At 45.8% G+C, this 24695-nt stretch overlaps 1 protein-coding gene across 3 annotated transcripts in view; it reads right to left on the bottom strand.

The window, feature by feature from the left end:
* Window positions 1-24679, bottom strand: part of LDA (limit dextrinase) — a 98466-nt gene extending 73787 nt beyond the window's left edge. For 2 of the 3 annotated variants that reach the window (XR_016077970.1, XR_016077971.1), the window contains exons 1-8: window positions 24274-24679; window positions 23987-24128; window positions 23707-23759; window positions 23076-23184; window positions 10717-10853; window positions 10402-10601; window positions 10053-10202; window positions 9524-9584 (exon numbers count right to left, since the gene is read on the bottom strand). Coding sequence is in view for 1 of the 3 variants with exons in the window: in XM_010268956.3 (XP_010267258.1) it covers window positions 9524-9584; window positions 10053-10202; window positions 10402-10601; window positions 10717-10853; window positions 23076-23184; window positions 23707-23759; window positions 23987-24128; window positions 24274-24495 (1074 nt within the window). In the remaining 2 variants the exon portion in view is untranslated. The remainder of the gene's footprint in view (window positions 1-9523; window positions 9585-10052; window positions 10203-10401; window positions 10602-10716; window positions 10854-23075; window positions 23185-23706; window positions 23760-23986; window positions 24129-24273) is intronic. The other variant, XM_010268956.3, reaches the window with a different exon arrangement.
* Window positions 24680-24695: the final 16 nt, after the last annotated feature.

Genomic DNA, 24695 nt, shown 5'->3' with positions numbered 1-24695 from the left:
GCCGATCTGTCACCCGCGATTTGCCCGAGCCCATGGGCAAAGAAGAGGTAGGCTCGGCCGAAGCTAAGGCTCCCCTCCTCTCAGTCCCGTCCCCCCTGTCTTCCGAACTCTTGGTAGTCCCGATGCCCAAGGATTTCAAGCTTCCCCCTCTTGACAAGTATGACGGGTCGTTCGACCCGAATGATCATGTAGATGCCTTTCAGTCACAGATGCACCTGGCGCGAGCCAATGAGTCGTGCATGTGCGTGGCCTTCTCCACTACTTTCAGGGGAGCAGCCCGCACGTGGTACCAGAACTTGGCACCCGGGTCAATAAGAAGTTGGGCGCAGTTCGCGCAAGCCTTCACGGCCCACTTTGTCACCAGCAAACGGTGCCTGCGAACCGAAGAAACCATCTTCAACGTGGCACAAAGAGAAGGAGAGTCCATCCGGAGCTATATCAAGCGGTTCAACGACGCTTGTATGCAGATACCGCGCCTGGACCCCGTCGTACGCCTAGCAGCGGCCAAGAAGGGCGTAAAGCACAAAGAGTTCAAGTGGCACATGGTCGTCAACCAACCCGTGACCATAACCGAGTTTCTAAAGCTCGCGGATAAGTTCATAGCCACTGAAGAGGAGATCAACCAGAAGGGTGAGGGCGCACCCGAAAAAAGAAAGAGAGAAGGGGAACCTTCCAGTCAAGAGAACACCCGAAGAAAAAAGGAGATAGTTCGGGGAGCAAAGCCGGGTCAGTTGTTCCGAGCTCCCGCACCAGACCGAGCTGACAACACCCCACTAAACGCAAAGCGGGCCGAAATCCTGATGGCAATCAAGGACGCCCCGTACGTGAAGTGGCCGCCCCGTCTGAGGGGGAATCCCAGTGAAAGAAATAAGAGTCTGTATTGCAGTTTTCATAAAGACCACAGGCACAGCACCGAGAGTTGTAAAAACCTCCGCGACGAGATAGAAGAGCTCATCCGTCGCGGATATTTGAGAAACTTTGTACAAAATAATAATAATAATAGCAATAGTAATAGAACAGGTCGGCAAGGGGAGCACAACAAAGATGCTCCCGAGTCCAGCAGCAGGCTGGCCGAACAACCGCAGAGGCAGCCTCCAGAGGAGAGGCCAGTTCCCAGAACCATCCACATGATAGTGGGAGGTTCCATCGTTGCAGGGTGCACCTCAGCGGCAGCTCGGACGTCGGTTCGCGAGGTCGCCCGGGAGGAGCAGAACCCCCCAAAGCGGCCAAGAACAGAAGAGCCAATTTTCTTCACAGAAGACGATGCGCGAGGGGTCCATTACCCCCACGACGACGCGCTCATAATAAAGCTGAGAATCAACGACTTCGAGGTTAGGCGCATACACGTCGACTCGGGCAGCTCGGCCGACATACTCTTCAAAGCCGCGTTTGACCAGCTCCAGTTGCAGAAAAGTGACCTGAAGCCCGCAGACACTCCTTTGGTAGGCTTCAGCGGAGAGGAGGTCCGGCCCCTTGGGAAAATAACAGTACCTGTAGAGATCGGCACATGGCCTTGTGTGGTCAGATTCGAACACAACTTCCTGGTAGTAGCGACACCCTCTCCCTACAATGCCATAATAGGTCGACCGATCACCCATGTCCTACGGGCAGTGGTCTCCACTTACCACTTGGCTATGAAGTTCCCAACAGACTTCGGTGTGGGAGTAGCGCGGGGCGACCAGCTCGAGTCCCCCAAGTGCTACGTTGCCGCCCTAAAAGGGAAAACCAAGGTGGTCGATGACCTCGAACTGGAACGACCCACGGAGCAAGGCGAAGAGCGAGCCGCGCCCACGGAAGAAACAATCGCGGTCCCGACCTCAACAGCAGACCTAGCTCGGACGCTTCAAATCGGCGCTTCCGTCCAGGGGCCCCTACGATTCGAACTGGTAAGTTTTTTACTTCAAAATTTAGATATTTTTGCATGGTCCGCGGCAGAAATGCCCGGTATAGACCCCGAACTCATAACTCACAAGCTGAACACTGACCCTGTAGTTAGGCCCGTCAGACAGAAGAAACGCAACCTAGCCCCGGAACGGTGGAAAGCGGTCGACGATGAAGTCGAGAAGCTCCTCGCAGCGGACTTCATAAGAGAAGTCCAATACTCGAGCTGGGTAGCCAACCCCGTCCTGGTAAAGAAGGCCAACGGCAAGTGGCGCATGTGCGTCGACTACACCGACCTGAACCGCGCTTGCCCAAAAGACTGCTTCCCGCTCCCCAAAATCGACCGTTTGGTGGACGCGACCTCAGGGCATGAGTTGCTAAGTTTCTTGGACGCCTACTCAGGCTATAACCAGATCAAGATGGACCCGACGGACGAAGAAAAGACTGCCTTCATCACTGAATTCGGTCTGTACTGTTACAAGGTTATGCCCTTTGGGTTGAAAAACGTAGGGGCAACCTTTCAAAGGCTTGTAAATAAATTGTTTGCACCGTTAATCGGCAAAAAAGTAGAATGCTATGTAGATGATATGGTCGTCAAAACCCAATTCTCACATGAATTAATACAAGACTTGCATTCTGTTTTTGGAATTTTGCGTAAATTCAATATGAAATTGAATCCAAACAAGTGTGTATTCGGTGTAACCTCGGGTAAGTTCCTAGGATATATCGTTAACCGGCAAGGCATTGAAGCCAACCCAGATAAGGTTAAGGCCATCTTAGACATGAAACCGCCCCGGAAGCCGAAGGAGGTTCAGAGGTTGAATGGCTGCATAGCCGCCCTAAGCCGTTTCATGTCTAAGTCGGCAGACCGCTGTTTGTCGTTCTTTAAGGCAATAAAGAGCAAAGGGTTCGAATGGACCCAAGATTGCCAGCTCGCGTTCGACGAGCTCAAGGAATACCTTACTAGCGTGCCGACCCTAACCGGCCCGATGAGGGCGATGTTTTAGAACTCTACCTCTCGGCAAGCGATGAGGTGGTCAGTTCGGTACTAATAAAGGAAATAGATCGGGTCCAACGACCCATCTATTATGTTAGTAAAGTATTGCAGGGAGCAGAAACGAGATACCCAAAGATGGAAAAGCTGGCATACGCACTGATAATTGCAGCTCGGAAGCTCCACCTGTACTTCCAAGCTCATACTGTTATCGTTCTTACCGACAAACCTCTGAGGCAAGTATTGCTTAAGCCTGAGGTCTCCGGTCGGTTGACGAAGTGGGCCATTGAGCTCAGCGAGTACGACCTCCAGTACAAGCCGCGAACTGCCATTAAGGCCCAAGCCTTAGCAGATTTCATAGCCAAATGCACATTCAGCTCCAAAGTTCCCAGGCCGGTTGAGCGCGAGGCTCCCAGGTCGGTCGAGTCCGAACCCCGTGAAGTAGTAGCCAGTGTGGCACCTCTCCTAGCTCGGCCAATCGCGAGCTGGGATGAGGAACCCTAGATCCTTCACGTAGATGGCTCCTCGAACCAACAGGGCAGTGGTGCCGGAATAGTTCTGCACGGCCCGAGCGGCAAGAAACTGGAATACTCGCTACGCTTTGAGTTCAAGGCGTCTAACAATGAAGCAGAATACGAGGCGTTGATAGCCGGACTAGCCTTAGCCAGAGAAGTAAAAGCCAAGCACATCGTTATCTGCAGCGACTCCCAGCTCGTGGTCAACCAGGTCACGGGCGAGTATGAAGCTCGCGAGCCGACCATGGTCGCCTATTTAGCCAAAGTCAGAGAGGCCCTGCTCAACTTCCAGTCACACTTCATCAGACAAATCCCTAGGTCGGAGAACGCCGAGGCCGATGCCTTGTCCAAGATAGCCAGCACTAGCGACATCACCATGAGAACCGTGTACATAGAGGACCTGTCTCGGCCTAGCATTCTCAGGGGGACAGAGGAGGTCGCTCCTGTCGTTCAAGCAGAGCCGAGCTGGATTGACCCACTCATGAGCTTCTTGTTACGGGACCCTCCCTACAGAGCGCAACGCAGCCAGAAGGGTGCAACGTCAAGCAGCTAAATACATCATGATAGACGAGCGGCTATACAGGAGATCCTACACACTCCCCTACCTGTGTTGCTTGCGACCTTCCGAAGCCGAACTTGTACTCCGCGACACCCATGAGGGCCTGTGTGGCGGACACTTGGGGGGCAGGGCCCTCGCCCAGAAAGCGCTTTGACAAGGGTACTATTGGCCAACGATGAAGGCAGATGCCATCGAACTCGTTAGAAAATGTGATAAATGCCAGAGACATGCCAATATTCACCACCAACCCGTTGCCGACCTCAAATACCTCACCAGTCCGTGGCCCTTTGCACAGTGGGGCATTGATCTACTCGGACCATTCCCACCAGCAATGGGTGGAAGGAAGTTCTTAGTGGTAGCAGTGGACTATTTTACCAAATGGGTAGAAGCCGAACCCCTCGTAACAATAACAGCCCGAAATGTCCAAAACTTCTTTTGGAAGAACATCGTATGCCGCTTCGGATTACCTCGAGTATTGATCTCCGACAACGGCAAACAGTTCGAGGACATCAAATTTCAAGACTGGTGCCGAGACATGGGGATCCAACAGAACTTTACTTCAGTCACGCACCCTCAGACAAATGGCCAGGCAGAAGTCACGAACAGAGCCATCCTCCGCGGACTAAAGGCACGGCTGGATCGAGCTAAAGGATTGTGGGCAGATGAACTACCCAATATCCTATGGGCCTACCGGACCACGGAGAAAATTGCCACGGGAGAAACACCCTTCAATCTCACCTACGGCACCGAAGCAGTGATCCCCGCAGAGATCGAAGTACCTACGTTGCGCCTAGAAGCATACAGTGATCAAACAAATGAGGATGAGCTACGCACCAACCTCGACCTACTCGACGAAGTAAGGGATCTCGCGTACATTAGGACCGCAGCCTACCAGCAGAGTAGCTCGGTACTACAACGCCAGGGTCAAGAAGCGGAACCTCCACGTTGGCGACCTGGCCCTTCGTAAAGTTATGGTACCTGAACCTGGCACTGGCAAACTCGGGTCCAATTGGGAAGGTCCTTACCGAGTGAAACGAGTGCTCGGGGAAGGAACATACGAGCTCGAGACCCTCGAAGGGAAACAAGTACCTCGAGCATGGAATATTGTCAATTTGAGGCAATATTATCTGTAAGAAGCGAGTAGGCCATGAGCTACTCCCAAAGCCTAAGGGCCAAAATACCGAGCTAACATGACCTCGGCGCAAGAAGACCCCAATCGCCACTTCAGCTTGGGAGAATCCAAGAGCGGACTACGGGTCACTCCCGGAGCCTAAGGGCCAGAATACCGGGCTAATATGACCTCGGCACAACAGGACCCAGCCGCCTCTATGGCATGGGCAAACTCCGTGAGTGGGCCACGAGCCACTCCTTCAGCCCAAGGGCCAAAACACCAAGCTAACAAAGACCTCGGCGTGAAGAAAGACACTTCAATGGCGAAGGCAAGGTACGAAATATCAAAAGCGTAAGCAGCTCGGGTTTAAACCCTGCGAAGCATAGCTCGTCCCGATACGTTGGTCGAACTAAGGAATAGCTAACCAATGCTTAGCTCGGAAATACGTTGTAATCACTCCGCGGTATACCACAGGGGCCTTAAACGTGACAAATCAGGATAATGCCTACTGAAGAGCCCTACTTCGAGTATGTAACTTTAACAGCTCAAATGATGAGATTGCTTTAGTAAAAATAAAGGGAGTTCATCATACTCAGAAGAAGGAAGAAACTTTCATTGTCAGAAAAAAAAAAAAAAAAAAAAAAAAAAAAAAAAAAAACAGTAAAGAAAATAACAAGTGCAGTAACCGAGCTAAACAGCTCGGGAAAGGTTTGATCATCATAGGGCACAACCGCCCAACCAAAAAAACTGGTGAAAGACCGGGTTTACGGCACCCGGAAGCCACAAAAGCCCAGAGAAACGCCACCTCAAGGATCCGCCTCCTCATCCTCCGGAGAGTCAGGCTCCTCTTCATCCGCTTGGTCTTCTGTCTCGGGGGACAGGCCCTTCATAGTAATGCCGTCGAGGTTAAGCCCGGAGAACTTCTTCCAAACCAGCCACTGGCACAGCTTAAACCCTTAGCGGTACGAACCCGAGCCATACTCCGCCTAGAGGTCATGAAATTCCTGGGAGTCCTTAAAATCCCAGACTGCTCTCTCTCGCTCAGCCTCCACCATCTGGTCAAAGTTTCGGGTCCGGTTTAGAAGAGTGGACTCCAGGTCCCACACCTGTTGCCTGAGGAGCTCCCTCTCCCCCACCATCCTCGACGATTCCTCCCTATAGCGTGCGCTCTCTTCAGTAAGCCGAGCGATTTGAGCCTCCTGCGTGGACGAGCAGCTCCTGAGACTCGCTCCCCTTGCAGGTGTGATGGAGCTCGCCCCGGATCCGGTCGAGCTCGACCTGGAGCTTCTGGTTGGCAGCACGCTGGTTGAGGGCGTCGACGCGATGGATGCGCGTCTGGAGAGCCATGGCATGGATGGCAGAATTTACCTATCGGCGAAAAAGAAAGATCAGAAGACAGCGAAAAAGGGCAAAACAAGAGAGGAAGAGGGAAAAAGGTCACTCACCACCATGCAGTGGGCAGAAGCGAACGCAGAGAGATCCCCGGGCTCCATGTTTACCCACTGAGCTATCTCGTCATTACTGATCGCCTTCCGACTCCTCTGGCGAGCTACTAGATAATCGTTTACCCCATCCCAGTTTCCCACCGGGAACCGGGGGTAAGGACGGGGCTGAAGGGGGTTAAAGGGGGCCTCCCCCAGCAGAGAGGGCTCGCTTCCCCCAGGGTTGACCCCGCTAGTCCCCTCAGGAGGGGGTATCGGAACCTCAGGCGGAGGAGGGGGCATCGGAACCTCAGGCGGAGGAGGGGGCATCGGAACCTCGAGCGGAGGAGAGGGCAGGACCGACTCAACAGACCCGAACTCAGTGCTTCCCGAAGGAGGGGTCCGGTCGGGGCGCGTCCTCTTCACTTGGCGCCTCTGGCTACCCGAGAGAAGGCGGCGCGAATCGGCACTAGACATGATGGCTGCCAAAAGACCACAAGATATCAGTCCAACAGGAAGCAAAATGCATGTGTACACAAGTCACAAGACACTACGCGACCTAAAAGGCCAACCTACCCAGGCTCAAACCTGCCTGCACGAGCTTCTCCTCGGCCAAATAGTCCGAGCAAAGGAAGCCTACCGACACCCAGGACAACATCGTTTTCCGAGTCTCAGGGTCCAGCTCGGCTCCGGGGTCCTGGATGGTGCCCCTCCAAGCGGTGGGAAAGGCCCACCCCTCAGGGTTACGGACCACAAAGTAGTCCCGCTTCCAGGCGGGGATCCTATTCGGCAGCTCGTACAAGAGCTTGTAGCCGCGACGGGGAGAGAGGTAGTAAAAGCGCCTCTCCGGAGGAACCCCAGGAGCAGCATTCTTTATACAAAGGATAGAAGCAAAAATGTCAAGGTCTAGAGGGAGGCAGTACTCGTGACATAAGGATATAGTCCCAACCATGTTTCGAACAGCGTTGGGGTGAAGCTGGTCTATAGTAACGTTGAAGTGGTTCAGCACCTCCACTATCAAGGGGTGTAGGGGAAGACGCAGGCCAGCCTCAAGCTGTTCCTGAAAGATCACTATGTCATTGGGACCATGCTCCCAAGGGAAGTTGCCAGTAGGGAGGCTGTAAACCAGGTCCACAGGAAGGCGAAAGTAGCGGATCAGAGACCTGAGCCTCTCCGCTGTCATCAAGGAAGGGCCAAAGGTATCAGGCTCTCTCCCCCTAGAAGTGGATGCCATGTCGCCAGAGGCCTCCCGAGCCTCCGGGATATGCTCCCAGGCTCCCCCCGAGCTCGAGGGAGCATCATCATCATCCTGACCATCGCCCCTGTGGTAGGTATGGCGTGGGTACCCAGACATGGCTGACGGCGATCGGGACTCACTAGAGTAGACGGAACGGGGCGGACTGAGAAACTCAAGTAGACCAGGCGAAGTACGCAATCGCAGAATCCAGAGCAAGATGGCGTGGACAGAGGTAGGGCCGAGGGGGGCTCCCCATTTATAGCCCTCGCCCTCTCAAACCGACGGCCCGGATCGAAACAGATCCAGCGGCCCGCGGGCGCCCTGACCGCACGCCTTCTGAAAACCAAAGGCGATTGGCGGCACATCTTCCACGATTAAGGTAGTCGCAGCCGCACGACATTCGAAATTAAAGGCCACCTCAGCACGTTTTCGAAATCCGAGAAGTCGAAGAAGTCAAAAGATCTATTGATTCCCGCCAATGCATTTATTACGGTCAATCAAGTTTGAATTTCGGTCAAATCAGTCCATCGCGCTTCATAAACTCCCCGCGCTAAGGCGGCACTCTTAGCTCGAGGAGTGGGGGGCAATTGATGAAGGATGATTTGACCCGACCTATGAAACGGTGACACGTGGACACTGACTCAGCGTAAGCGACAGCTCAACATTGTCTTCCGGTACAGCTAAGTGATAGGCTCATAAAGCAGCCCGCTACGCGGTGGCAAGGTAAAGGAGAGGCTCGCTACAACGTGAGCTCCAGGTTCCCCGAGCTACCAATAAGGGAATACTCCAAGAATATTTCAGCTCGCGAGCTAGGGAAACCAGCTCGCTCTAGCACCTGGGCAGAAGACTGCCCCAAAGACCAACCTTGATGAGGGTCACCTCGAAGTACCCCAAAGAGCTTGCTACAAAGTAGCTCGCACCAAGGATAGCTCGCTATGAGGTAACTTGCGACTGAGTGATACGACGCTCTTAGGAAGCTTCCATCTGACAAGACCGTACCGAACAGACTGTGCTATGTCTCTCGACAGATGGAGGCGTGCCTGCCCCTTTGGGACGTGTCACTCATCCAAGTGAATAGTACACTGTAACGATCACCTGCGCAGACCTGGCAGGTAACGGCTGCGGCAGGAGCCCAGTGGCGGTTATGCCTGATCTCGCAAGAACGCTCCTATAAAAGCCCCCAGGGCAGAGGAGAAACTCTCTCTTGAGACCTCCAACCTCTCAAGTATAGTGATAAGCGCGACCTCCACTCTTAGCTTTCATTTGCCCTCTTTACTTCCATACACAGTACTAACTTAAGCATCAGAGTATTCCCATCGGGCAAACCCCCGGGAATCCTTCCTTTCATCTTCTCAGGTGCCGCTCGTTGCCAGCAAGGAGCCTGTCAACCGCCAGCTAGGAGTGCCCGGATCGCGCCACATCAGCAAACATTAATGAACAGCACTCCATATTAACTCATAAAACCTTTTTTTAATTACCATAGTTCTCAGAAATAAAAGACAAATTTAAGAATGTTTTTTGAACAGTATACTAGGTCTATGTGCATGTTAATTGCTGTTAGAAATTCAACATATAATCTCAAAGAAAACTTAGGAATATTTAATAACCATCAGGATGTTTTTATTGGTAGCCTGAAAAGGGTAACTGCTATAGAACCAAGTCTCATAGCAGGGAACATGCAAAAGCATAAATAAAGTAAATATGATAGATAAAAAGAGAGAGAATGAGAGACAGAGAAAGAAGAGAGAATATCTGAGAAAATTATTTAGAAGTCAAAAATGTTGGTTAACAAGGTTAAACACTACCTGTAAGGTGAAAGCAAGATAACCACCATGGAAATCAGGATGCACTGTTTGGTCACTGGCACTGGAATGAAAAGCAAATATTAACAGGAATAGAAAAATATAAATGTGAACACAGTTAATTTGAATTTTGAACTAGGTCTCAGGATGTGCCTAAATCAAGTATTCTCGGTGAGTGTTTAGGTTAACATTTAACATGCAGAAACCAAGAAATTCCCACACAAGGCTCAACCCTTCTTTGGAGAGGGAGGAATCATTATTTTCACAAAATTCTAAAATCTAAATCACAAAATGATTTGAGGTTGAGAGAAGAGTGAGAGTTAATGCATGGGGAATTTTGTCAAGCCAAAGAGTTGTAGTTATTAAAGACAGTGTCAATTTCTACCTCTTACCAAGCATACATTTCAACTCCAAGATTTACACATAATATTAATTCAGAATATAGAACAAGTCATCCTTCAGTCCCATGCTGGAGAATATTAGTATTAAACATACGAGAAAAGATGCTAAAAGGAAAAAACAGATTACTGACCTGAAATCTCTTATATGCAACTCATAAATACTGATGTCAGAGAAAGAAGAAAGCTTGGGTTTCTCATCTGCCAAAGCATCCCATCCATCTGGTTTTAATGCATCACAATCAAGATTGACCAACAATGTCCGTTTGCCATCTGATGAGAGCCTGTGCAACAAGATGAAACTATGAAAACGTACGCACAAAAATGCATACTACATATGGAGGCACTACCTATCCAAACAAAATGAAAGGTGAACATAATATGTAAATCTGCATATGCAAGCAGAGTTTTCATACACACCTAGAGCCTTACTAAAAGATTACATTAGCCACTTTAGTGTTATAAACTGACAAGCCAGCATACCCTCTAGCATATGGATCGTTCGCCATGCATGTTTCAATTCGCAAGGTACTAGGATGGTAGACAGAGACCTCATACACATAATAACAGCCTTCCCAATTTCTTGGTCCATGAGCACTCCAAACACCATCAACCTCCTCAAGCTGGACACTCTCTAAGGGAACACCGCCTGATGAATCACCATAGATAATAGCCGATACTGCCTGCTTGCAGAAATAAAAGAGGCACAGAACTTTAAGTTACCAGCCTAGTGGGAGGGGAGGGAGGGATATTGAGAGAGAGAGAGATCATTTTAAGGTCACAGGAAATATGTCATACTTGAGCAGTAGGTGCCCAAAGGTAAAGTGATACAGCTTCTTTTGTAAACACAGCACCAAGTGGGCCACCATATGCAAATAAGTCATCTATAACACCAGGTAACTGTAAACCAGTGGCATTACTGCATTGCCCATCAGCTACATAGGAGAAAAGATAGACAAGTCAAATTTGCATCAATTCTAAATCAAGGATAATGAAAAAGAAACACTTGTAGTCTTCACTAAGGAAGAAAAAGCCAAAATGAATAAAATTATTAATGTGTACGAGGAAAGCATGAACATAATGCAAGAAATCCACATAAAATAGCCCTTTGCATGTGCATCAGAAGTCACCATAATTGATGGTAGAATTGACTGGATACAAAAGAAAGAAAAAGATTTACCACTCAATTAGCTCTGATACAATGATAGAGACGAAACTTTAAGTTTGGGAAGTCTGTCTCCGGAAAGCAACAATGATTTACTTGAAATAGAAAGTTTGCATACAGAGCTGTTGTTTTTAGAGGAAGAGATTGAAGAGGCAGGTGGCAGGAAGACTAGAAATGGCGAAGAAAATGGTCCTAAAGCTGTGAAAACTCCTCTTCCCTTCATCGAGGGACAAGAATCGGCCGTGAGGATGGATGTGGGTATTCCAGTGTCGGAAACACAGAGAAAGGATTTCCATGTGGGTAGGTCGTCAGGAAGTGATTCTTTCACTATGTCTACTTCACAACTTTGTCCAAAAAGGGAAAAGGCCTTAAAACCATTTGTCGTCTGCCAGCAACTCAATTCCAGTGATTCTAGTCCTACGCCCGTCCTACCAGGCATGGGTGTCAATTCTTTTTTAGGTACTGACTTGTCTGCTATGCCTGTAACAGATATTCCAGCTTCCCATCCAGGAGGTTCTGATGCAAGAAAGAGGGTGATAGCGGAAGGAGGAGAGAGGGTGATGGAAGGAAGTAGTAAGGGGGAGGCGGACAGAATTTGGGAGTTGATCTGTACAATGATGGAGGAACTAAAAAAAAGGAAGGATTCTTAGAGACATGTTGTAGCCAAAATAAGTGTGAGCAGGGTAAAATTCTTCCTCAAACATTGGCTGGAAAGGATGGAGAAAAGAAAGAGGATGATTGTTGTATTAGGAAGGGGGGAAAAAGGAACAAAGAAGAAAAAAAGATCTGAAGTGGAAAGGCTAATCTCAGACATTGAGGGAGAGATTTAGAATTTAGTGGTAGAGGGGATAGGAGGAAGGGCCTAAAATGAGGAGATTATGGCCTTTTCATGGGTTTTTTGCTATTTTGTCTCAATGAAAATTATTAGCTGGAATGTAAGAGGGTTAGGGAGTGCAAGAAAGAGAAGGGTGATCAAAGACCTACTCCGAAGGGAAAAACCCGATGTTGTGTTGTTACAAGAATCCAAAATGATGGAATTAGATGGGAGATGGGTGAGGAGTTTTTGGAGGTCTAGAGGTTTAGGTTGCAGCTCATCTCCTTCTTGGGGAGCCTCGGGAGGGATCGTGACACTGTGGAGGGAGGATGTGGTGGAAGAATTGATAGGCAAATTCTCAGTTTCCATTAAGTGTAAGAATGTAGAGGATGGGTGTGTATGGGTCTTAACCAATGTTTATGGCCCTAATTCCTATAGAGAGAGGAATGAAATGTGGGAGGAACTATATGCAATCAAGGGGCTACGGGATGGCCCTTGGTGCCTGGGCAGGGATTTTAATGTCATTAGATTCTCTGATGAAACCAGTAATCCCCAACAGGTAATTACAACAAGCATGAGGAAATTTAATGGTTTTATTGAAGAATGTGAACTGAAGGAAATACCTCTGTTGCAAGCCAGTTACACTTGGTCCAACCTTCAGGAAACCCCTTTGTGTTCGAAGTTGGACAAGTTCTTATTTAACCTTGCCTGGGAGAATAGTTTGGAAAACTTGGTTGCTAGAGCGTTACCCAGGGTCACCTCCGATCACTGTCCTATCCAGATAGGTACTGAGTTTTTTCCTATAGGACCCAAACCTTTTAGATTCGAAAATAAGTGGCTTACCCATCCAGATTTTGTGAAAAAAAAATGAAGGAATGGTGGGGTGAGGAGGAGAGGGGGTAAGATGGAAGGGGATCAAGTTTCATAAGAAATTAAAAAGGTTGAGAGCCAAAATAAAAGAGTGGAATAGAGATCTTTTTGGTAGAATTGAGGAGCAAAAATTGTGCCTAATCTCTCGAATAGAAAACTTGGATGTAAAGGAATCTCCAAACGGGTTGATCGAGGAGGACAGAGTGTTAAGGAGACAATTGAAAAAGGATTTGGAAGAGGTGTTACTAAGGGAAGAAATCAGTTGGAGACAAAAATCTAGACACAAGTGGATTAAGGAAGGCGATGGGAACACTAGATTTTTCCATGATTTGGCAAATGGGGGACGAAGAAAGAATCTTGTGACCAAGCTAGAAATAGGAGAGGAGGTGATTACCAACCAGGATGACAAAGCCAGAAAATTTGTGGACCACTTCAGATCAATTTATAAAAGACCTTTGAGTGAGAGAGAAGTCATGGAAGGGGTGGAATGGCCAAGAATTGATGACGGAGTGGCAAGGTGGCTGGAAAGGGATTTCGAGGAAGAAGAGATTAAGAAAGTTGTCTTTCTAACGGATAGATCCAAGGCTCTAGGTTCATATGGCTTTACAATGGGTTTTTATCAAGACTGTTGGGAGGTGTTGAAAGAGGATTTAGTTGAAGTCTTTAAGGAATTTGCAGACAATCACATTATAAGCCCTGGAATTAATGCCACCTTTTTGGCCTTGATACCTAAGAAGAATGATGCCAACCACCCAAAAGATTATAGGCCTATTAGTCTGGTGACAAGCATCTATAAAATTCTAGCTAAAGTGCTCTCGTTGAGGATCAAAACAGTCCTCCCTTCTATCATTAGTGAAACCCAGGGGGCTTTCATTCAAGGGCGACAAATAACAGATCAGATCTTAATTGCGAATGAGCGTGTGGAGGAAATGAAAAGGTCTAGGAAGAGAGGTTTCATTTGTAAATTGGATCTTGAAAAGGCCTATGATTTGGTGGACTGGGAGTTTCTATTAGAGGTTATGCGAAACTGTAGATTTGAGGACAAGTGGTGTAGTTGGATTTTTGGGTGTATGATATGGTGAAGGACTTTTTTCCAGCTTGCAGGGGTGTCGAGCAAGGGGATCCACTCTCACCCTTCCTTTTTACCTTAGTAGCTAATGTGATTAGTAGGATCATTACTAAGGCTGATAGTGAAGATGCCATCAAGGGTTGGAGAATAGGGAGACACCAAGTCCCCGTCACCCACCTTCAGTTTGCAGATGACCTAATGATCTTTTGTGAATGAGGTTTTAGTGAAAAGGTAGCAAACCTAAAGGAGCTAATCAAAGGATTTGAAAGTATTCCTAATTTGAGAATAAATTTGGAAAAGAGCTGCATAGCGGGTATAAATTTGGAGGTAGGGGAGGTCGAGGCTATTGCGGAGTGTCTTGAGTGTTCCACCTCTACTTGACCTATGTCATATTTAGGGCTTCCTTTAGGGGCAAATCCTAGGGAGAGTAGATTTTGGACCCCAGTGATAGAAAAGTTTTAGAGAGATTAGCCTCATGGAAGAGGAATTATGTCTCTTTAGGAGGGAGAATTACCCTAATAAGAGCTACCTTGGCTAACTTACCTACCTATTTTTTGTCTGTTTTTAGGATACCGGTTAGGGAAGCTAGGAAATTGGAGAAGTTGATGAGAGATTTCTTATGGGAGCCGGGACAAGAAAAAAAAGATCACTTGGTTAATTGGGAAATTGTGTGCAGAAGTAAAGAAAAGGGGGGTTTGGGACTTGAGAGGGTAACTAGAAAAAATCAAGCTCTGTTAGGGAAATGGTTGTGGCGATGGCCATTGGAAAGAGAGAGATTGTGGCATGAGGTGGTAGGAAGCATTCATGGGAGGTCAGAGAATGGATGGGACGCTGGTGTATCAAGGCAAGCTAACCTAGCAGCACCTTGGAAGGCCATTCACAACACCCTTCCTCAATTCCTCAATTTTATCAGGTATGAAGTTTGTTCTGGCAACACTTTTCATTTTTGGGAGGATATTTGGGTAGGAGACACACCTTTAAAGGATTTGTTCCCTTCGCTATTTTCTGTTTCTTTGTACAAAAAAGAGGTGGTCTCAAAATTTGTCTCACCTTTGGGAACACCCTTAGATCCTACTTGGGATTTTGGGTTTCGTAGAGGACTTAGGGATGATGAAATTGAATCTCTTTCTATCTTGCTTGGTTGTCTTAATCAGGTTTGTTTGGATCCCTCCAAGCCAGATAAGAGGGTATGGACTCCTAGACCCAATGTAACCTTCACTTATGCTTCTTTCTTCAAGTCCATCTCTCAGCTTTCTACTCACAAACCCTTTCCATCAAAATAAATTTGGTGCAGGCCAGTTCCCCAAAAAATTATGGCATTTTGTTGGGAAGTATTCCATGGGAAAGTAAACACTCTAGATAACCTACAAAAGAGAAGACCTTTCCTCTATATTTCTCCTAATTGGTGTATCCTCTGTAGAGCTCATGGTGAGGATTGTTACCACCTATTAATATCTTGTCCCTTTTCTACAAACATTTGGGCTTGGCTACTTTCGTTGTTTGGGAGTGGTTGGAGTCTACCAGTAGAAGTTCACATGCTCTTCAACCATTCTACCATTTATTGGCCTACAACAATAGGGAGAATTATGTGGAGATGTGCTCGCGTTGCCTTGATTTGGACTCAAGAAAAGGAAATGAGCAATCGGGAATTGAAAGACTGTGTGTTAAATAGGGCAATACCTTGGCAGAAGACCTTGGAAATCTTTCATCAATTCTCCTTTAATGACCTTTGGAGAAATTGGTCAGCAGTAGCGAGGTGTTCATCTCTAAAGGACAAATCAATTACAAGATGGTCTCCTCCATCCGAAGGCTCACTGAAGTTGAACTTTGATGGAAGTAGCATGGGTAATCCAGGATTATCCGGAATGGGGGGTGCTTTGAGAAATGAGAAGGGAGAGATTTTGTTGCTCTACTCAGGTCCCTTGGGAATTGGGGACTCCATAAGGCAGAACTTTTAGCTACTGTACAAGGGGTGTAATTTGCAAACCAGCTGAGGGTACAACACCTAACAATCAAGGGGGATTCCAAAGTGGTGGTGGGTTGGTTGAAAAATCCTGAAGAGGCTATGTGGCGTTACAAGAATGAAATGAAGAAATTTTGTTGGTTGACAAGGAATATGTTGGTCACTGTACAGTGGCTGGGGAGATCAGCAAATACTTTGTCAGATGTGTTAGCTAAGCAAGGGGTAAATAGGGAAGAATTGTTTTGGGCTCAGTTGTGATTCTTGCTTTTCTTTCCTAGTTTACTTGTAAGATTCAAGGAGGGGCTGCAGCTCGCGCCTCTCCCTGGGATGTTGTATGAACTCACTCTAAATCTGCTTCTGAATTAATAAATTTATTATCATTCATAAAAAAAAAATAGCTCTGATACAAAGTTGTAATCTGTATTAATAAGAAAAACAAGGAGAAAAGAGTTAGGAAGACAGGAAAGTGCTAACCAAGCACCATTACATCCTTCTATTGTGTAGCTCATATGTATGGATGCCACATGAGTAGTAGACACGTTAGACAATAAAAAGAGATTTATCTGTAACATGCAAGATTGTTTTCATCCCAATTATGGAAGAAAAAAGGAAAGCCAACAAGGTTGATATATTGACACATCTGAAGATACATCAATCTAAACATGGTGTTTTGGAGCAGTAGAAAACCTTATGTGCTGATTTCGGCCAAGCTTCTTGTGAAAGAAAGAGTAGAAAGTTGGGGATTTCAGCAAGAGACAAAGGAAAGGGGAGAAAAGAGAAGAAGGTCGAATAGGATAGATTGACTTAACCCTAGCCGCCAGCCCCTCATTCTATTTATAATTAACTTAAGTATGAGATATTACAAAGATGCCCTAAGTAGGGCAGCAACTCAACCTAAGTAATTACAACTCTTTAAAAAATAAAGACTAATGGGCCCAAGGCCCAACAACATCTTAACTTAAAAGGAAATAAACTAAACACAAGTCGGCCCACTCAACACTCCCCCTCAAGTTGGGAGTAGATGTCATGCATCCCCAACTAGCGTAGATCATGCTCCAGCTTATTCTTTGCAACGCCTTTTGTGAGGACATCAGCAAGCTGCAGATCAGAAGAAATGTATGGAAGACACACTTCTCCAGAAGTTGCCCTTTCTCTGATAAAATGTCTATCTACTTCAATGTGCTTAGTTCGGTCATGCTGGACTGAATTATGAGCAATATTAATTGTTGCCCGGTTATCGCAGTATAGCATCATAGGTTCTTCTGCCTGAACACCGATTTCTTCCAATAGAGAACGGATCCAGAGAAGTTCTGAAACTCCATGTGCCATGGCCCTATATTCGGCTTCTGCACTTGATCTTGCCACAGCTGTTTGTTTTTTACTCTTCCAGGAGACTAGGTTGCCCCCAACTAGGGTGCACACTCCTGAAGTTGATCTTCTGTCATCGAGGCATCCTGCCCAGTCCGCATCTGTATAGGTCTCTAGCTTGAGCTGTCCATGATCAGTAAACAATATGCCTCTGCCTGTATGTCCCTTCAGATAAGCAAGGATCCTGTCAACTGCCTTCCAGTGCTGGTCTCGTGGAGCATGCATGTATTGGCTCACTACACTTACTGCATAAGAGATGTTCGGTCTTGTCATGCACAAGTATAGTAGCCGACCCACAAGTCTTTGGTACCTCCCAAGGTCCTTTACTGGTTCACCTTCTGATGCACTGATTCTATGGTTCTGATCAATGGGGGTGCTAGCTGCCTTTGTTCCAAGTTTCCCTGTTTCTTGGAGAAGGTCCAAGACATACTTCCTTTGAGAGATAAAAATTCCATGTTTCGATCTTGCAACTTCAATGCCTAAGAAGTATCTCAGTTCTCCAAGGTCCTTAATCTCATATTCCTTATGCAGGTTCCTCTTCAGACTATCAATCTCACTCAGATCATTCCCAGTGACAACAATATCATCCACATAAACAATTAGGATTGACACCAAGGATCCCCTGCGCTTCACAAACAAGGTGTGATCAGTTTGAGTTTGAGTGTAGCCAAAAACAATCAGGGCCTTTCTGAATCTGTCGAACCATGCTCTAGGGGATTGTTTCAAACAATATAGTGATTTCTTCAGCTTGCATACCTTTCCCTCTTTAGCATTATCATAAAAACCAGCTGGAAGATCCATATACACCTCTTCTTGCAAATCCCCATTTAGGAAAGCATTCTTCACATCCAGTTGAAACAAGGGCCAAGAGTATGAGGCAGCAAGAGAAAGGAGTATCCGAACAGAGGTCATCTTTGCAACTGGTGCAAAAGTCTCTAGATAATCAATGCCATAGGTCTGTGTGTATCCTTTTGCAACAAGTCTTGCCTTGTACCTCTCTATGCTTCCATCTGCCTTATACTTTACTGTGTAAACCCATCTGCATCCAACTGTCTCCTTGCCTTCTGGTAGGTCCACAATCTCCCATGTCTGATTCTTAATCAAAGCCTCCATCTCTTCTTGCATAGCTGCCTTCCACTCAGGTATGGAGAGAGCCTCACTAACACCCTTGGGTATAGACACGGAATCAAGAGAAGAGAGAAAAGCACGGTAGGAAGGAGAAAGTCCACTGTAGGATAAGTATTGTGATATGCAATGAGCAGTGCACTTCCTCTTCCCTTTTCTAAGAGCAATAGGGAGATCAAGGTTATCTATAACAGTGTTAGTGGGACCAATGGGAACTGAAATAGTAGAGGGATCAAGAGGAATACCTGGATCTGTATCAGCCGAATCTGGAGTCTCCAAGGGATCGACAAGAAGTGGTGTGAGTTCTGCTGTAGTGGAATCAACCTCCTTATGAAGTCTCTGCCGTGAGTAATACTGTGAGACGGAACGCAAAGGGGGGGGCAAGGTAGGTGGCATCGAATGGTTGTCAAGCATAGTAGTAGGCACAGGAACTGGAACTGGGAGAGGGATAGACTGCTGACTTACTTCCCCAAAACACTCCCCCTGAGAAGGATTCCTTGAGAAGAAGTATGTAGATTCGAAAAAAGTGATGTCCATAGTAACAAACCGGTTCCCAGAGATTGGATCATAGCAGCGGTAGCCTTTCTGATTCTCTGCATATCCAAGGAAGACACATTTCTTTGCCTTGGGATCAAGCTTCGAACGGTAAGGACCAAGAATATGCACAAAGCAGACACACCCAAACACCCTTAGAGGAATATGAAACATCTCCCCCTGAGGAAAAAGAAGGCTGAATGGAGTGCTGAATCCAAATATACGAGAAGGCATCCTGTTAATCAGATATACTGCCGTGAGAACAGCATCACCCCAAAAACGAATCGGAACTGTCGCTGTGATCATCATGCTTCTTGCCGTCTCAACAATGTGTCTGTTCTTTCTCTCTACAACACCATTCTGCTATGCACTGTAAGAATAGCTACTCTGATGGACAACACCATACTCCAACAGATATGAGGCAAGATGTCTCTCAAAATATTCCCTAGCATTGTCAAATCTGAACATCTTGATTCTAGTTCCAAACTATGTTAATACCATCTGATGGAATTGTCTCACCAAGGATGGTACCTCATCACGTGATTTCGTCAAGTAAATCCAGGAATATCGAGAGAAATCATCCACAAACAGGAGAAAATAGCGATAGCCGCCCATAGAGAGAACATGATAAGGGCCCCACACATCCGAATGAATAACATCAAAAAGAAAAGAGCATCTTTTATTACTCGGTTTAAAAGAGTGTCTACAATGCTTTCCAAGTTCACAACCTTCACACTTCAACCTTGACAGACTCACAGACTCAAACAGTTTTGGAAACAAAGATCTTAAAGAAGAAAAAGACAAATGGCCCAGATGATTATGCCAAAGTATAATCTGATCCACAAGTTTTGACTCACTGCCCTTGCAAACATGATGACTTTGGTGAATTGGAAGAGTATCCAGGTGGTAGATTCCATTCACTTCACGACCACTCCCAATCGTCCTCTTTGAATCCAGATCCTGCAAAGTACAATGTCCAGGAGAAAAAATTATTGAGCAGAGATTCTTAGTCAAACTACTAACAGATAACAAGTTGGTGCTCAATCTAGGAACATGGAGGACAGAGGGTAAACAAATGGAATCATTAATCTTGACAGATCCCTTCCCAGCAATAGGAACATGGGATCCATCAGCTATAGAGACCCTATCTCTGCCAGAACTGAGCTAGTAAGAGGAGAAAATGGTGGAGCAATGGGTCATGTGCTCTGAGGCTCCATAGTCTATAATCCAAGGAGATCTCTCCTTACCTGAAGCAGAAACATAGTTTGCAGTGACATGTGGACTACCTGTGTGGGCAAGGGAGGTAGAGTGAGTTCCACCTGTGCTACTTGTACCTTGTTGTCCGGTTGCGGCTGAATTGGAACTAGTTGTATCCCTCTGATTCAGAAGTAACCCAAACCTCTCAAGCTCGGCCCTTACTGCAGCAGCTGCAACAGACTCCAAGGCAACTGTAGTAGGGGGGGCCGGAGTGTCACCAGTAACTGCCATATGTGCATTTCCTTTCTTATTCTTCAATCTGGTTGGCACAAGATGTGGGTGAAGCTTCCAGCAAGTATCTCTTGTATGCTTCGGTTTCTTACAGTAGTCACAGACTAAGTCCCTTTTGTCTTCCTTCTTGTTCTCATTGCCATTCTGTTTAGGTTTCACAGCACTTACCATAGCAGACTGATCAGTCATGAAATTCTTCATCATTACATCCCTCCTGCACTCCTCCCATGACACGAATGCATATGCTTGGGAGAGAGTGACACTGTCCCTAGAAAGAAGATGTTGTCGTGCAATGTCATACTCAGGGTTAAGGCCAGCAAGGAATTCGAACACCCTATACTTCTCTAAGTGTCTTTCATAGGTAGTTGCATCCTTGGTGGTTTCCCAAGCAAAGGTCTCTAGATGATCAATCTCCTACCACAGGGTCTTAAGGACTGAAAAATAAGCTGCAACAGATCTATCTCCCTGCCTAGTAGCAATAATCTGATTTCTTAGTTGATAAGCCCTAGCAACATTCTCCTTCTGTGAATAGGTCTCTGCCACCCCATCCCAATCTCCTTGGCAGTGTTTGCCCATAAAAAGTTTTTACTTATATGTGGCAATATAGAATTACACAACCATGTCATTACCATATAATCTTCTTGCACCCACCGGGAGTTGCCAGTTTCGGGTTTTACCTCTTCACCAGTAATATACCCCAATTTTCCACGAGCCCCAATGGCCATCTTTGCAGATTGGGACCATTCCAAGTAATTTGTACCATCCAACCTAACTGTAGTAATGGTTTCGGCTCCGAAGGGGTCTCCAGCACCTCCTCCCACTGGTCTCATTTTATTCCTGGGCTTATATTCAACTCTGTGTCCCTCCATGTGTCTCAAAGAGGTACAGAAAACAGCTAAAAAATGCAACAAGAATAAACAGAATACCTTCTGGAACCAACGACACTCCTTTGGTGTCCTGGACTTTCTTCCCACAAAAGATTCCTTTTCGGTGGGATGGGGAGAAGAGAGAGAAGAAGCAACCGCCCTCTCTAGAGGCGCCTCCAAACCACATGGAACTTGAATCGCCCCTTACAAAAAACCCAGAGGAACCCTAAAAAAAAAAGGGCGCCACTACCTAGGTCAAAATTGAAGAGTCCAACAAAATCAGGACTCTTCCCCTTTCTCCAGTTTTTCCTGATTCTGATGAGAAACCCTAGACCAGCTATAGGGCATACAGATCCACCAAGAAAATCCAAAAACTGGGCTTACCTGAAAGCTTCGATCAGCCTCTTAAATCTCCATGCAGTCGGCCGATCTAGGGCTGCAGGAACAAATCTCTTCAAGAACCTTCAACCTGCTCTGATACCAAGTAGAAAACCTTATGTGCTAATTTCGGCCAAGCTTCTTGTGAAAGGAAGAGTAGAAAGTTGGGGATTTCAGCAAGAGACAAAGGAAAGGGTAGAAAAGAGAAGAAGGTCGACTAGGATAGATTGACTTAACCCTAGCCGCCAGCCCTTCATTCTATTTATAATTAACTTTAAGTATGAGATATTACAAAAATGCCCTCAGTAGGGCGGCAACTCAACCTAAGTAATTACAACTCTTTAAGAAATAAAGACTAATGGGCCCAACAACATCTTAATTTAAAAGGAAATAAACTAAACACAAGTCGGCCCACTCAACAGGAGCATTTAGAATTTAGAAACAAATAAACGTTAAATGCTAGAATTTCATAACAAGAAGAGATCCCTCTAAGGCAATGAGTGAACTAGTTAATATCAAAATAATCGATTGGATAGAAAAGATTAGGATATAATGACCAAATTCTCATCTCACATGGTGCAATGATTCAACAACGGAAGCCCCTATTGACAACAACATTAAGCATTTAATTTAATTTGATGATTATTTCTTATGTAACAAATGGCCCTTGGGGATGCAGAGGCAAAGAGGAAATAGTTATAGTAATGATCATTTTAGTTGGATCAGGATCTGTAAGCACAGGGGATCCCATGAAGGGTGAAATTCTAACATTAGCATAGGGTCGTCAGATTGTATGCATCAAGGGAGATCTTAATGCTATAATTTGATGGATGAGGGGGGGCAGGGATAAATCTGCTGATAAAAAAAAGGCTCAGGAATAAACCTAGAGGCATTTAAAGATAGTTATCACTTATCAGATTAGATATGCCAGAATTTTCACATCCAAATTGAAGTGAGTTATTTAATGTACATCATTACTTAACTGAATGATATTTTTTAACATTATTGTGTAGGAACCCTATAAGGGCATACTGGCATCTCTAGATTGGTTTCTTATACATAGTACACAGTCTTGGGGCAATTTACTTATTTTGGTTTGTAATACCATTTATGTTTAAAAAATTGAGAAGTTTTGAAGGCCAGGGTCTCACTTATTTTTCCCTCTATTAGATGTATTTTATAAGTTTGTTCTCCTTATTCTGCCTATTAATAGTTGAATTGCAATTTATTCACAACCTATTGACTAATTATTATGCTGTAATGGAAAACTAAACTGAAAAATATAGACTAAGAAATCACACTTAGCATCATGCCAATGATTTTATTTGGAGCTCAATGTTTGATGCATAAGTTCAAAGCAATTAACATGGATGCAATCCCAAAGTAAACTATTGATGTTCCAATTGGATGTGATTTAATGTGACCATTTAGAGCCAGCATTTTATACAATCATCATACTTCAATCTACAAGAAGGGGCCAAGACTGAATTGAGACAAAGAGAGTCACTAATTCTTACAATGAAAAGAAGCAACTGCTAACTGGCATTTGACAAGGCTCTTGACATCCACAGAAGTTGGGACTCTAAAAACTCTATTATGTCGAATGTGAGGAAACTTCTCAACGACCTGAAATAAGATGTTAACTGTAAGAAGGAAACCAATCAGATACCAAATTGAGGGTCCGTTTGGTTTGCAGTTGGAATCGGAAATTCGGAGTCGGAATCGAAGTCCTTCAGAATTGGAATCGGAATGGTCTACTCCCATAGTCTGTTTGGTTCAGATAGGAATGGGAATGGGAATTGGAATCAGCAAGAATGGAATTTCATTCCCAGGGAGGGGCAGGGAATGGCCATTCCCTCAAATGGGGGAATGCCATTCCAACAGGATGGGGAATGGAATTCCGATTCCGCCCAACCAAACGGTAGGAATAGGAATAGCCCATTCGATTCCGATTCCAGACCCCTATTCCCACGAGCCAAACTGGGCCTGAGTCATCAAAATTTACTAGGGTGTTTCTTATGTGAAACAACCAACAGAGCTCATGTTCAACCAAAAAACAAAGTGCCACCAAATAAAACCATAGATCACAGGGAAAATTAACGATTGTCGTATGTAATCATGTAATGTTTAAACAAACCAACAGCTCACATTGGAAGGTAACCCGCTGTTTTCTACTTCAAGCTTAATTTTCACCTCGTGACCTGTTAGCATGGGAATTAAGTGTAACATTAGAATGAATATCCAGTAAGGCATTGCAAATTTAGGGAGCATTTACAGTGCAAAGTGGACCGTCTTAGATTCAAACGTAGAAAACGTTGACAGGATTCTGCTAGGATGAGTTAAGATGGGTTCTGCCTCCTCCATCAGAACTAAATAAGTTAACTTCATTAAGCAAAACATCAAACAAAAAGCAATCCAATTTCCAAACCTTGAATACCGTCCTCCGTAACAACTAAGCCAGCAGTTCTACTTGCGTAGAGATAGCAAGAACCATCTGCGATATCGATGTTCCATGCAATTAGAGATCTCGTAACCCAGTATGCTCTCGAATATAACAAGCTACACTGCAACTGCAAGACATTGCAAATAAAGACTGTCCATCATTAAATTATATTGCAGTTATAAATGGGTCTGTTAGAACTTCATTCGATTCAAGAGTGTTCAATTCTGTATAAGGGGATGAAGATGAGTGATGGGGAAGGAGAAGCAACAAACCTGTGGAGAGGAAATCTGCTCTAGTGGCATGGAGGAGCAACAGACGGTGCCTCTCTTGCCTCTTTGACGGGATAAGGAAGAAAGGTGGAGAGAGGTGGAAGGTATGGTAATGCAGCTAGAGCGGAATCGACTGATGGGAGGTGAAAAGAAATAGCCCGAGCTGGGCAGTTTACGGGACGTGGAAGAGATGGGGCAGATAGAAAGGGGGGATGTAATTGACATAATAATATTATGGTAGGTCCACGACCAGAAAGATTAAAGCAGAGCAACGGAAATGGCTGCTGGATGCTTCCCTCTGCTCTCTCTCTCTCTCTCTCCGATTTTGATGCTTCAGCTTTCAGGTTTCCTTGCAGGAATCACTCACTTTCGAGTTTGGCCTTTAGCCCTTTACTTCTTTACAATGAATGAGTTGGGTTGTTGAT

The sequence above is a fragment of the Nelumbo nucifera genome, chromosome 6, assembly GCF_055504915.1.
Source record: "Nelumbo nucifera cultivar China Antique chromosome 6, China Antique-T2T, whole genome shotgun sequence".
In the NCBI taxonomy this organism is placed as follows: Eukaryota; Viridiplantae; Streptophyta; class Magnoliopsida; order Proteales; family Nelumbonaceae; genus Nelumbo; species Nelumbo nucifera.
This window is presented reverse-complemented; position numbering and strand designations above follow the sequence as displayed.